General features: G+C 55.5%; 1 protein-coding gene across 6 annotated transcripts in view; it reads left to right on the forward strand.

Annotated features, from left to right (window-relative positions):
• LDB3 (LIM domain binding 3) overlaps positions 1-14,789 on the forward strand; it is a 59,469-nt gene that overhangs the window by 24,027 nt on the left and 20,653 nt on the right. For 2 of the 6 annotated variants that reach the window (NM_001035416.3, XM_005226536.3), the window contains one exon: positions 5,444-6,228. The exons of 2 other annotated variants lie outside the window; for them this stretch is intronic. In NM_001035416.3, the coding sequence (NP_001030493.1) occupies positions 5,444-5,540 (97 nt within the window). In that variant the 3' untranslated portion in view covers positions 5,541-6,228. Of the gene's footprint in view, positions 1-5,443; positions 6,229-12,064; positions 12,248-14,789 lie in introns of those variants that run through there. 2 more of the 6 variants (XM_005226533.5, XM_005226534.4) reach the window with 1 other exon arrangement.

The following is a 14,789-nucleotide window of genomic DNA, read 5'->3' on the forward strand; positions in this document are numbered from 1 at the left end:
AGCTAGCTGGCACGCGGAGGGCTATGCTGGGCTGGGGCACCTGGCCTTTGGACTCACTTGTCCAGACCCACGTTGAGGTACCAGTTCCACAGACTGCTCACAGCACCACACAGCTGCTGCAAGGAAGCCAAGCCCTGGGCATGAGGTGGGCACACTGCCCTGGAACCCACTGGAACCCGCTAGGGCCTTCCATGGGCAGGCATGGGGCCCAGTGTGACTGTGCTTACACTTCCAGAAGCAAATGTGTTGTCTGCATGTCCTTCCTGGGAGAGCCTGCCTTGGGCCGGCACGTCCCGTGGTGGCCTCCATGTGAGGGGCTGGGGCTCAGAGGTGCCTTTCCACCCTGGGCCAAGCTTTCTGTCTTTGCTAACCAGCGTGTAGTGGCCACGGGTCCACGTGGAGAGTGGGACTCTGGGGTCAGCTCGAGTTGATGTGGATTTTCTTTTTGAGCCTCTGTTTCTGCCAATTGAAGTTGCTCCCACTCTTTGGCTGGGGCGTCTAAGCCTGAAGTGTGGTCCTCCCCGGCCTGCTAACAATGGCATGCGGTTCCCGTGATGGTTCTTAACCTGTCGGTGCCTGCAGTGTGTCTGTAAAGAGCCTGAAATGAGATGGTGTTTGATTTAGCACAAAAGGCAGTATCGAGCTATTTGAGGCGTACCTAAGCTGTCAGCTCTCTCCGCCCTGTGCTCCTCTGCTCCTGCGTCATTCCTGTGTTTATCCTACCGCCTCCTCTGAGTGCCGCTCAGAGATACTCCGGTGAGCAGTGTGGTCTTTACTGAAGGTCTGATGGAGGGGCTCTACAGCACACATCGCAAATTGCTCACAGATCTCCAGGTCCCTCCCGTCAAGAAGCCAGGAGGGGCCTGCCCTGCCTTTCCAGCCCCCCATCACCCCTCCTCAGCACTTCCGGTTACTCTATGTTTCTGGGGCCGGTCACTCTCAGTCTGCATCTCAGTAACCAGGCTCCCTTTGGAAGGTGGAGTTCTGCACATTTAGCATGGGTAGAGAACCTCTGTCTCACGTGTTCTCCCTGGAATACTTGTAGGCTCTGCGAAGTCACTGAGAACACAAAAGGCAGTATTCACGGTGGTTCGGCGCGGGCCTTCCCCTCCCCTCCTTTCAGAAGCATCTCTTGGGGCCTGTTCGGCTTGCTTGTCTTTCCCCACCAGGCCCTTCCCCACCCTGCGGTCTAATTGCCCACAAACTCCATTCAGATCCCTTGAGAAGGCAGGGTGTCTTAAGAACTCTGCTGCAGGACTTGGAGTCTCTCCCTCAGCCTTGTAGGGAAATCTGGAAGAGAGGGGCCCAAGAAGAAACCTCAGCCTTCTTCCTCCCTCAGTCAAGGACCTTGACCCACCCTAAGAAAGCAGCACCCACCCCGCCACACACAGCTCTGCACCGCTGTCAGCCCCTCCCTCTGAGTCTTGGACCCTGCAGTGCAGGCTCTGGGCCCCCAGGAAGCCTCTGTCTGGGACTGGAGGAGCCTAAGCTTCCTCCCCTTCTCCCTTTTCCTGACTTTAATTTCTGGAAGGTTGTCCTTACAGCCACCCCACCAAATGCCCCTTCTCCCCACGGCCGAAGGAGGAAAGTAGGCTTTTTTATTTTGCTGAATGCCAAGCAGCTTCTGGCCCGGGCAGTGAGAGATGGGGTACAACGGGTGCTGTGGTTCGGTTCTGTTTGTGATTAATGCCCAAAGTACTGACTTTGGCCACTGGTCCCAGCTGGGGCCCCAGGCTCAACCGAGAGGCCATCTGAGCAGTAGGGAACGCACTTACCCCTACCTACCCTGAGTCCAAGCTGGTCAGAGATCTTGCTCCCTTGGGGGGCTGAACCCCACTTGCATCCGGCCCTCCTCCCAAGTTGGAATCTGTACCCCAGACCTTGCTGATGCATCGTGTTGGCTGAGGGCAGACACGGCCTCTGTCTTTCCCGCTCCCAGTTGAGCCTGACTCACAGTGGGGGATCTGAGAGTCTCTCACAAAGGCTGCACTCCCCAGGAAGGCTTCATTGCACCTTGCTTCCAGGGAGCTCATTCCAGCATGGCCTGAGTTTGGTAAATCTGGGGCCCAGCAACCTGGGCACCGGGCAGCCTATTTAGGCTTGTATGTCTGCTGGGATGCTTTTTCCTTTCTGTTGCTGCGTGCTGGGAAAGCTGGCAGGGACGCCAGTTGTTCTGTACCAGGCAGGGCACTGGGTGGCCTCCCGGACAGGTATAATCTGCATGTCAGGGGACCTGCACACTTGCCCCTCACCTGCCCCTTCTCCACCTTTGGGGCAGCCCCCACCAAGCCCCAGGGCAGCTCAGAGCCCCATCCTACCCTGCCCTCCCCTCCTCCCCTCCTGGGCCCTGGCTCCTGGCACTGTGGCAATGTCTTTGGTATCTGGTAGCAAGTAAGGCTTCCCTGGTATCTGGTAGCAAGTAAGGCTCAGACAGTAAAGAATCTGCCTGTAATGTGGGAGACCTGGATTCAGTCTCTGGGTTGGGAATATCTCCTGGAGGAAGAAATGGAAACCCACACTCAGTCATGTCTGACTCTTTGCAACCGCATGGACTGTAGCCCGCCAGGTTCCTCTGTCTATGGAATTCTCCAGGCAAGAAACTGGAGTGGATAGCCATTCCCTTCCCCAGGGGATCTTCCTGACCCAGGGATCAAATCCGGGTCTTCCCTTGCCTGGCGAATCCCATGGAGAGAGGAGCCTGGTGGACTACAGTCTACGGGATCGCAAAGAGTCAGACACGACTAACACTTTGAACTTGAGCTTGAGCTTTCCTCCAAGGCTCCAGGGCCTAATCTCCAGGGACTCTGTCTTTACAGGGGACATAGGGTGAGCCACAGAGCAGTCTGAGTATCGGCTGTGGACATGGTTCCTCTCCCAGGAAAGACCCATCGCCTTAGCAAACTGTCAAGTGGGCTTAAACAGCAGCCTCCTGCCAGTTTCCACGTGGGCACAGGTGGTAGTGTGGCCCCCAGCCTTCATCTGAAGTAGCAGAGCCTATAATCCCAGAAAGGTCACCACACCTTCCATCTGACCCCAGGAGCACATTCCAGCACCTGGATGGCTCAGAAGGTTGATGGGGGGTGGGAGTGCAGGGAAGCCTAGTTTCACCCCAGGCAGGGCTTGAATCTGCCAGGCCTCTGGGTCCCACCGCATTTCCCAACCATCCTCCAGGGCTGCGGTCAGAGCTCAGACCCCACCCCCTGACCCAGCCCCCATCGGGTGGTGCAGCTGTCTGTAAGTTCAGTCTCTGTTTACCTAGTGCTCACCTCAGTGAAGAACTCTGCGTCTCTTCGTGGCCTTCATGTGTTAAGGACAAAGTTGGTTCTAGTGAACAGTTCCCCTGGGTGTCACCTGCGCAGCCCTTGTGGGTCTCCCGGGACCGCTTCCCCTTTTGCTCTGCAGTCTCTCCCCCTTTCTTCTCTTCCTCCGTCTTCTTGCTCCTGTCTTGGCTGGCTGTGAATCTCCCAACAGCTCCAAGCGGAGCAGACTCACAAGCCTTCCTAGCTCTCTAGGACCATCCCTGACCGTGTCACCGGGCGCTGATGATAAAGGCTCGGGCCTGGCTGGACAAACTGGCTGCAGCTGTGTCCTGGGGGCTCTGCGTGCTGGTAGATAGTTGCCGCCCCTGGTGCTGTCAGCAGGCAGGGCTGTGCGGGCCCCATCACAGGGCCTGGGCTTGTACCGTCTTCACCACCTTCTCCCCACGCTCGGAGAGGCAATAGCGAGGGATGCCTGGTGCTTAGATCATGGTTCTGCCTCTGAGATTCCATGTGACTATAGGCTATTCATGTGATGTATTTGCGCCTTGGCTTCTCTGTGGTATTAGGAGAGTCTGGACCAGGGGTTTTCAAATATGTGAGCAGGGGACCCCTCTTGTCAAACAGGACCTTCACACAGGGACCCACTTGCAGGCCTTGAGGTGTAGAGGGGGAGTCTGCCAGGTAATACAGGTGTGGGGAGGTGGCCAGGTGTACACTTGGGGACACAGGATTGTTATCATGCAGAAATGTAAGTCCAGCATCGCCCCATCCTTTGACTTTTAAAGACCTAAAGCCAATCTTTCTGATTGTTGTATGCTGACAATTCATTTGTTAAACTATTTTTTTTGATACAATTGCAGATTGGCATGTGGTTATAAGAAATAATACTGAGAGAGCCTACATAGCCTTTACCCACAGTGCTAGCATCTTGCGAAACTAGTGCCCCACCAGGGTGTCGACACCTATGCCACCCAACGCAGAATGCTCCCATCATCCTCAGACGCCCTCTCTTGCTTTTTCAGACCACTCTCAACCTCCCTATTGCGCACGCCCTGTCCTTAACCTGTGGCAACCACTAATCTGTTCTCTGTCCTCTGTTTGTGTAATATTGTCATTTCAAGGATGTTATGTACATGGAATTATACAGCTTGAGGCCTTATGGAATGGGCTTTTTCAGTCCTCCTAGTTCTTTGGGAACTCATCCAAGTGGTGGAGTATACCAGTGGCTCATTCATCTTTTTATTGCCGAGTAGTATTCTATGATCTGGATGTAGCCGTTAATTTTTTAGATGAATTTCCAACACTGTCCTGGTTGAACACACTGTGTTTGTGGCTAGATGAGGCCCCACCAACTTGCACCTCTATTCTGGAAGACGTTAGCGGTCCCTCTGGTCTGGAAGTCTAGGATTTTGGCACAATCTCCCCTCCATATCTGTATTTCTGGCTCTTCCTTGCCTGCTTTGTCCTATGTCCTCAGCTAAGAGGGCTGTGGGCTGAGCCCCAGAGGCCTTGCTGGCAGGAAGTGGCGGGAAGTCCCGGCGCCCGTATGTGTGTGCCGGGAGCCTTGTGAGTATACATACATGTGCACGCGTGTGCCTGGCTGTGCTCAGGCCTAGGTGGGCGGGCTAGTCGGTGGTGTTTGGAGGCTTCTTTCTGGGGACAGAGAATGGTTGGCAGAGACTGGGGCAGCACAGGGAGTTGGCAGGTCTGCTCACCCAGCCTTGTCGTGGGGACAGGTATTCCTCCTTCTTGATGCCCAGCTAGGGGACAGAGACCATGCAACGCTTGCCTGCCTTGGGACTGTGCTCAGTCCCAAGAGCCCACAGCCAAAGCAGCCCTGCCCAGCCCTAACCACACGGGCCAGGGAGAACCTGGAGACCCCCCACCCACCCGGTGCCCCGCCTGCCCTCAGGTCCTCTAGCCAGGCCCCTTCTCCATGGCTCACTCAAGTCAGGGACAGTAGTCCATCCATCCTGGTCCTTGTAACTCTGGTCTTGCCCCCAAACAGGCCTAACCACCTGGAAATTACCCCATGGGTGGCAAAGCCTCTCCAAGCTGAACCCTCCCTCCCATGCCCTCTGCCCCAGCTGTCAGACAGGGTGATGGCGGATACATCCCCTAACCCCTTCTTTCTTCCTTTCTCTCTCTCTGTCTCTGTCTCTTTGTTTCTCTCTGTGCCACAGGGAAAGGTTTGAAACGGAACGTAACAGCCCACGTTTTGCCAAATTACGCAACTGGCACCATGGCCTTTCGGCCCAAATTCTTAACGTTAAAAGCTAAGAAAGAGGCTGTCTGGAATCCCCCCATTCCCTGCAGGCCTGACCCCTCCCTCCTTCCCCCCACACAGATCTGGCATGTGAGCCCCATGGTGATGCTTGAGAATGTATAGCTGTGCTGGGGGGCACCTTTGCTCGTCACCTGCAGCAGCTGTGCTCTCTGCCCGGCCCAGTGCTGACGGCCCGGGCCCAGCCCCGCAGCCCTGCACCCACTCTGCCCCTGCCCTTCACCGCAACCTTCGCCACCCCCCAAACAGCCCAAGCCTCTGCTCCCCTGCGCAGGGCCTTCCTGTAGGTCAGAGAGGACGCGATGGGGTTTGCTGATAGGACACCCCCAAACCAAGGGAAAAAGACCGCCACTGGTCCATTCCCCCACCAAGCCCAGCTCCCGGGAGAAGCAGCCCGGCCTAGTGCCATCCTGGAACGAGCAGCCCACAGATCAGGGTCCTGAGACGCCAACTCCCTGGCCCCACTTACTCCCTCAAGCCCTCTGGAGCCAGGTAGCCCAGGACAGGGCTCCCTGCAGAGGAAGAGGAGGCCCCAGGGTAGACGAGGGAGAGGCCCGTCCTGGCCGTGGTGAGACTGGAGCGCGTGTTCCCCTCTCCGTGCCGTGTGTGCTGGCTCCCTAGTTCCCTCTCCTGTACATACAAGCATGCTTATTCTGAAATAAAGAGGATTTGAAATGAACCAAACCTGCCCCAGTCCTGCTGTACCTGTGTGCGCATCACCCAAGGGGGCAGGTCTGAGATGGGGAGAGGACAGGTGCCTGCAGGAGAGGGCCAGGGGCAGTGCCCACTAGGCCTGGGATATGTTGTTCAGTCACTCAGTGGTGTCCGACTCTTTGTAACCCCATGGATTGCAGCATGCCAGGGTTCCCTGTCCTTCACCATCTCCCAGAGTTAGCTCGAACTCATGTCCATTGAGTTGGTGATGCCATCCAACCATCTCGTCCTCTGTCGTCCCCTTCTCCTCCTGCCTTCAATCTTTCCCAGCATCAGGGTCTTTTCTAATGAGTCAGCTCTTCACATCAGGTGGCCAAAGTATTGGAGTTTCAGCATCAGTCCTTCCAATGCAGACCACTGTTTCCCTGTCCCTATGGCCCTGCCCAGGGCTCCAGAGAGCAGGCAGAGAGGACCGTGGGTGGGAAGCTGTTCTGTGGGCTAGAGGGCAGCCTTAGCCTCCTTCGGGTAGTGTGTGTGAGTGCTCCCTGCCTCCCCTCCCACACCAGCCATAGCCGGCAGGCCGAGCCCGCCCTCCTTCCCCATCAGAAAGCACACCACAAACCCTGGTTCCAGGAAGGCGCTGCGCATGCCCAGCCCTGGCCAGGAGGGAGAGAAGTGGCCGAGGTGGACACAGCTGGACTAAGGCGTGGCTCACAGGGAGACTGCAGGGGTCCCTCATAAGCAGGCCATGGCTCAGGAGGGAGGAGCTGGAAGGTGTGCCTGGTGGAGGCTGGCTCACGTGGCAAGAGGGCAAGGAAGGTTCTCATTCCTGGCTTCCACACACCTACAGCCTGTCCTAGTCCTGAGCATTTAGGAAGGGCCAGTCTGGCAGGCTCATGTCCTCCCTACTCACCTGCCTACTCATCAGCCTCATCCCTGACTGAGGGAACCCCAAGCTGAGAACATGAGATCATCAACACTTGACAAATAATGACAGGTGTTGAGGCCTATCCTTCAGGACTCCCCGCCAGCCCTGGGACTGGACTGGGCCAGAGCTTTGCTCCCACTCCCACTGCCCGGCACAGGCTTCCTTTCTGCCTCCAGGGACCTTGGCAATCCCATCTAGAAGGGCTGGTCAGGGAGCGTGTTCTATCCTGCCTACCACCCTGAGATGCTCCCCAAAGTGCCCCCCGCATCCCCACCCCCACACATACCATCTTGTTCCAACTTGACCTCCCATCTCATCCTCCCTCTAGCAGTCTGACCCCAGGGTCAAGGCAAGGACCAGGCAAGGCAGGCTGGCCAGGGGATCAACAGGGGAAGTGGGGAGAGGTGCACTTTTGCCTGCATTTAGGCATCCTCGGGCATGCTCATATTTAGTTGACCTTTTATTGAGGACTTCCAAGACCAGGGGTAGGTTGGGGGTTGAGGGCTGCCAGGCAGAGTGAGGCCGCGGTAGTGGGTGTCCTAAGACTAGCAGAGGATCTGAGCTAATCCGTCAGAGCTGGTGGCCTCCCAGTCCCCTGTCCCTATCCCCCCGGCCTGTCCGATGGAACCCTCTTGGATCCACCTAATTGAAGTCCTGGAAGGCTATTTGCTTTCCAGCCCACCTGGTGCCTCCCCAGTGACCCCAGGCCACTGCAGGCAGCACTTTGGGTGGCCCCAGGCCAGGAGTCTGTGTGAAGCACTGAGGTAAACAGGAGAGTGTCCTTATTCAGCATTCCGTGTCCATGGGCATCAGTCGAGGCACTGGGTTCCTGGCCACTGTGGGTGCCCAAGGAATCAGAAATGGCTGATGTGGTTGTGACTTACCGTGATGAAAGGCTGATTGTGTGAGGTCCAGAGACAGGGATGGCTTTCCCATCTGGAGTATCCAGGAAGGCTTCCTGGAAGAAGGGGTCTGTGTGTGTGATCTTCGGGAACAGACAGGAGTGGGGCATGCACAGTCACGGAAGGCTGCCTATGTTATTCTAAGCAGAGAAAGCAGAGATGCTGATGAGAAGGAATGTCCCAGAACCCTGAGTTAATTATTTTGACTGGAATGGAAGACAGGCAGATGTTCTGGTTAGCAGTGGTCAGAGCTGGAATGCCAGGCTCTGGATTTTGACTCCGTTCCGAAAGCTGTGTGGAGCTCGTGAAGGTTGCAGGGCATCGTCCACACCACAGCCTGTGGGGGTGGCTGTGCACTGAGCAGTTCCGGAGGGGTGTCGTTGCATAGACGACAGGGTCAACAGGGCTCCTGGACTTGAGCCGTGCACAACACTGCTGCACAGCGACGGGATCAGGGCCGCCCTGAGCAACTGCCATCAGCTAACTAGGTGGGTGGCAGCATGAGTAGTTTCCAGACCAGCCACTCGACTGGCATTCTATCATCACTGAATCAACAGAGATGTTCATATTCCATTCTTTTAGCTCATACAAATAGCATCATCACCCCAGTAGAGGTGAACACCGCTCAGCAGCATCAGTCACAGCATGCGTTGCCGATAGTTCCAGCCTGAGCCCGGTGACCACAGACCCCTCCTGGCCCAGCAACACCACTGTCGCCAATAGGAGCAACAACCAAGGGCCACTTCAACAGAGCAGGGCACAGGGTTGGCACACTGTACCCTGATGCCAACTGAGTGGAAGGAAGAGATGGACTGAAAGGGGGACTGTAGCCAGGCTGTGTTTCTCCTCTGGCTGCACCCTTCCCAGGCAGCCCCCAGCCAGTTGATATCGTTGGGTTGGCTTGGTTTTTGCTTAGATGTTTAAGGTGATTTATGAACCAGGCCAGAGTCCTTGACCAGGCCGGGGTGATATAACAGGCACTGTCTTGAGGACTGAAGCCAGGGTCTGGTAAGTTCTTTGCAGTGCTTGATTTCTGAGGCCCCCTCCTCAGGGAGCTTCAGGCATGAACTGACCTGGACAAGAGCCCGAGATCCTTCTGGATGCTCTTCAGCGGTGCTCCTACGTTCCCTAGGCCCCGGCCGCTTGGGGTCTGTAGCCAGTAACCCAAGATAGGCTACCCAGTCACAACCCTGGGCAGCAGGCTCACAGCGTGCCCTTTGTCCTGCCCTGGGGTAGATGATGAGTTTTCCCAGGGTCATGTCCACTCCAACTTCACCCCTCAAGAAGCCAGGACTCATGTGGAGCTATGCTTGGGGAGAGCAACAGGTAAGCTGGTCTGACAGGGGGTTGGAATACAGGAGACAGGGAAAGCCAGTTTCCTATTTGTCCTGCAGAGAATATGTTCCCAGCCTGGGTATTTTTGTCGCTGCTGTCTGCAGTTCCCAGAAGCCCCCTGGAAGCATGTGGCAGGGTTAGGGAGAAACAGCTAAAGGAAATGGGGTGTCCTTTGTCAGACAGGCCTTCCCAAACATGTCCACGCCACGGGGGTCTGAGCAGCCAGCTCAGTGGGGATGTCAGGGGCTGCAGCTGCTTCTCTGAGGCAGCCACTTCATGGGCATGGCTTCCAGAAGCCAAGTTCTTTCATGCGGGGGGCGTTGAGTGGCCTCATGGTGGGCCAGGACTGGGCACCACCATGAGCCTAGAGCTGCGGTGCCCATGGCTGCCTCTCTGGACCACTAAGCTGGGAAAGGGCTGGGCAGGGCGTGGCCACTGCCCTTGTCCATCTAGATGCTTCCTGTGTGGTCACGGAGAAAAACGGTGCTCCCGCCCGTGTGGCAGTCAGCTTGCAGCCTTGCCTCTTCTCCTGCCCCTTCCTCCTGACCCTCTCATGCTGTTTCATACCTTTCTCTACCATATGCCTCCCTGGACGGAGGAGAGCAAGTTGTGACACCTTGGTGCACAGCTCGTGGCCCCTGGCACTCCTTCCGGGACGGACCTGTGTGGTACCTTGTTACTCAGTGTGGTCCGCGGACCAGCAGCATCAGCATCACCTGGGGGCTTGCTAGAAATGCGGACGCTCAGCCCCGCTACCCACTTTCTGAGCCAGAAGCTGCATTTTTAACAAGATTTCCAGGCCAATTTGCCCACATATTCAAGTCTGAGAAATGATGTAGTGGTTAGGGATCACGTGCGTCTCTGGCACTTGGTGACAAAGTGATGTTGTAGTGGAGATTCAATTTTTCTGGACCTCAAGTTCCCCATTTGTAAAGTGAGGATCTTGATACCAGTTGCCCAGCCAGGTTGAAAGGATCAAGTGGAGTACTGCTCATATAAGCTGTTTAGTGCAAGGCCTGGCATATGATATGCACTTATAGAGGGAAGAGGATTATTCTAATTATTTCAAGTAAGAGTAGTGCCTTTTGCTGGGGAAGGATTCTACTTGACGGCAGGAAGAAGGTTCTTTCTTCCTGTTTGAGGGCCACTTGAAGTACTGGGTAAGGCTTCAAATCTATCACCTAAATCAGATCCTGCTGTCACTACCAAGTTCTAGGAGCTCCAGCAATGGAATTCTCTGTCTCCATTTCTTCACCTGTTAAAAAGAATCTGTAATACCCACATCAGAGGGCTTTTGTGAGGATTTAAGACAGGCCTGGCACATAGCGGGAGGTCAATAATTGGACGTCATCGCGTGAGGAAAATCATTCCCACCCATAGGATTTGCAATATCCTGGGGGACAGAGGATGAAATGGGTGAATGGCATCACTGATTCAATGCACATGAACTTGGACAAACTCCAGGAGAGGGTGGGGGACAAGGAAGCCTGGCGTGCCACAGTCCATGGGGTCATGAAGAGTCCGACACGACTTGACAACTGAACAACAAGTTGCCATCATAGAAAGTACAGATCTTAGTCCAATAACCCAAGTGAGCAAAGAATGTACCTTTCTTTGCTTTCCTATAGTTTAATTTTTATTCTCTGCCTCATTTCACAGGGGGCAGAAGTCTAATCCCATTGACCCAGGCTCTGATGCTCCTCTTTTGTCTGGGGTGGTTTTGGGGAAGAGGTGCTTGCAGAATGCCAAGGCAGGTGGGATGGGGAGTCTGGGCACCTGGTCCTTGATCATGATCTGCCTGTGCTGGCATCTGCTGGGACATCCCCCTCCCATCTGGTCACAGTGGTCTGTACTGGCAGAGCAGTCACCTCTCATGATCCCAATCACAGGGACTTCCACATGTGCAGGCACTCAGCGCCGTGTCCATATCGCTCTCAGGGGTGTAGGAAGCCGTGCATAGCCCCCAGGCCACAAGATGGCCCGCAGATCTTTGGGCTGCCTCAGGCCTGCCCGCCCTTCACCAGGGGCCTGAGCACAGGGGAGCCTGTGGCCCTGCCGCTTCCGCAGGGTTTGCCCAGAAAACAGGCACAGCTCCCTTTATTCTTGAATCCCTCAGTGCACGTTACCCCCTTTCTTGTTCAGATGACCTTGGTCTGCCTGGCAGGGTAGCTCTTACCATCTTCCAAAGGTACCATCAGTGCTCTGAGTCCTTCGCAGCCTGAAGCCCAAGTTCTCGCAACTTCAGAACTTAAGCCCTTGACAACCAAAATCCTGCCTCTGTTTTCTTCCTTGTATAACCCCTTCTCAAAGGCAATGCTTATCTCTGACTAAAGAGGGAACAGTGAAAGAAGGAGGAAAACAGGATGGGGGAGAAGACTTGGTTGATAATTTAGACTCCTTTTTGACCACACTGTTTTTATCTTGCATGTTGAGAAAGGGGAATCATGTAGGGGAGTCTCAGGAGGCTTGAGAATATTTTTGATGTTCCTGTGATCCGCCCTGTGGTCTGAGCCCTTCCTTCTGGGAGTCCTGGGTTGTGGGGGTGCTCTTTCCCTCAGCCTGGGAACAGGTCTTCTGGAAGATCCAGCTCTGTTCACAGTAAGGCTGGTGACCTCTGCCCAGCCTGCCTCTGCTGCACCCACCGCGCCCCCGCTGCAGAGTGGCGCCCTTGACCTGTTGTCTTTCTTGGTCGCCTCATCAGCACCCCTATTGAGCATGCTCCAGTGTGCACCAGCCAGGCCGCCACCCCACTGCTGCCCGCTTCTGCCCAGTCGCCTGCTGCTGCCTCTCCCAGCACAGCCTCGCCACCCCCGGCCACAGCCGCTGCCCATGCTGCCACCGCCTCTGCCACAGCCCCTGCCTCAAGCCCTGCGGACAGTCCAAGGTAACTGGGCCACAGGTGCCGGCTCTGCCCGTGGGGAGGGAGGCAGGAGAGGCCTCCCCCGGGCCGTCTGTCGGCAGCTGTGTTGGGCCCTCGGAAAGGCCCGTCCAAAGTGGTTAGGACCCCTGGACCCTGGGCTGAAGGGGATACTGGAGGTGCATTTCAGGGAGATGCACTGCGTGTGTGGCTGAGGACAGAGGCTGGACGTGTCACCCCGCCCCAGGGGCACATGCTCTAGGGAAAGAGGTAAAAGTCTCTCTCTCTCTGTCTCACACACACACACACACACACACACACACATGCCCATAAGGTTAAATAACAGAGAGACTGTGTGGAAAATCCATGTTCCTGGAACTGGGATTACAGAGAAAGAAAGGAAATCAAGGATGCCTCCGTGGAGGAGGGAGCGTTGACCTGAGCACTGAAGGTGGGTCAGACTATTTACAAACTACCTCGCCCTTGTCCCTCACCCTCTGTTCTCTTGATGGAGAAGCACGCTAGCTCCAGAGACACCTGGTGCAGTGGGACTCACATCTCTGCTCTACCACTTACTGTCTGTAACTTCTGAAAGTGACTCAACTCTGCAGAACCTCAGTTTCCTCATCTCCTAAGGCATTAATGCACAATGCATCAATGCATAATGTCCATAATTTTATAGGGTCAGGATAGAAAAAGTGCATAAAACACCCAGCACATAAAATGCTCTCAAGTATTGCAAGTTACTGCATTCCTGTCTGCCCTCATGGATACTCAGCAAAGGCAAGGCAAGGGAGGTGTTGAAAAGGATGAGGGGAGGTGTGGGGAGGCAGAGGGGGAGGCTGGACAGGTCATTCTGGAGCGGCCAGGCAGTGTAACAGGCCAGGCGGCCCAGCTCTTTCTGGGCTGTGTGGAGCTGCCAAGTTGGTGTTTGGAGTCAGAGCCAGCTTTCCCAGTCTGCACACTCCCCTCCCAGGGTTTTGCTGAAAAGGGCACCTTTTCAGCAGGTCAGGGTGCATGGTTCCCTGTGCAGCCTGAAGCCAGGGTGAAGGATGGGCAGAGTGGCCTGTGCACCCCGCTTCTACCCCCTGGCTTCACAGTGACCTGGGTAATGCTGAGCCCAGCCTCTCCCCAACCCAACTCAAGTATCAAGGGTGAGCCTGGCCCAGGCTTCCAGGGTCCTCATATCCCAGCTTCCTGGGGGCACTTAGCAAGCTGCTTCCCTTCTGCACGCCAGAGTCTCTTTAAGTAAGGGCCTTGCTCCCCACACAAAGAAGAAACTTTGAGGGGGATAAGACATGCCCCTACCGTCTAGTGAGAAGATGCCACCCCAGTTTGAGGGGAAGGCTTTAGATGCCTGGGTCCCATGGACAGTCTAGCCCCAGCCCTGCTCAAAGGCAGGCTTCAGCACCACGTTCCAGGCCTCCTTGTCCAGGGGGCCGTGGGACCCCCTCAACAGAGCAAACCCTCCCTCCACTTTGTCTTACAAAGAGATGTGAAGCCTGAGTGGAGAGTGGAGAAAGCCATGGAGGGCTGCCAGCATCAGGCTGGAGCAGAGGGGGCCAGGGGACCTCACTCTGGGCCCAGCTCTCTGCCCTCCTTGTTACATGGGCTGGAGTGGTGCCAGAGGGAGCCCGTGGGAGACAAATGGACACCCTACATGGCCTCTGAATTCTTGCTGGATATCTTGAGCCTCTGCTTGCTCCCCCAGCGCCAATCTCTGACAGATCACCTGTGGCTCCTGGATGCTGGGAAAGCATCCTTCGCTGGTGGGCGAGTCTGACTAAGACCAGCTGACCCTTCGTCTTCTTCTACCACAGTGGAAGCTGGGCACCACTTGGACATGGCCTTTTCCTCTTCCACTGAGGCTCCTACTCCATGGGTCTTAACAGGGATATATCACAGAAGGGCAGCCCCAGAGAGGGCAGACAGTGGTCTCACTCAACCAGAAACATGACAACTTGGCAGGACAAGCCCCCAGGTCTGGCACATTGGCTCTCTGAGATGCATTCTAACTAATTGTCTGGGGCAGTACCCAGACCCTTCTGGATCCATTTAGGAGCTTGGTGGTAGATTCTAAGCTCAGGACAACCCCCTCCCAGAGTCCTGGAGAGGATGGCACTCCCTTATCCTATGACTCTGCCCAGCAGAGATGGGCAGGCCCTGGGCCCATGAGAGGGAAGGAATACAGGAAGCAGGAGGCAGTGTATTTCCAGGGGCTTATTTCTCCACACCCCTGTCAATGTCCCATTTTCCCTGGGTGTGGGTCATGTCATCCCCATTAGCGCCTGAAAGATGCAGAGACCAACCAGGGACATGTTCTGTAAGGTATTTGTTAGTTTTAAAATGAAGAAAAGATGAGGGATTTCCCAGGCAAATGAAATTGGGAAACACTGAATCAGACAACACTGAACAGGCTGCTTAGCTGCAGGAGCTCTTGGAGTCTTTAGTTCTCTAAGAGGAGAGGCCAAGCACAGCATCTCCTGAGGGCAATGAACTGGTACACTATTTTTTTCCATCTCTTTGGTCCCAGGGTCCCTGGGTCATAAGTGGGAAAAGGCCTGCTTTG

The sequence above is a fragment of the Bos taurus genome, chromosome 28 (genome assembly GCF_002263795.3).
Source record: "Bos taurus isolate L1 Dominette 01449 registration number 42190680 breed Hereford chromosome 28, ARS-UCD2.0, whole genome shotgun sequence".
Lineage (NCBI taxonomy): Eukaryota > Metazoa > Chordata > Mammalia > Artiodactyla > Bovidae > Bos > Bos taurus.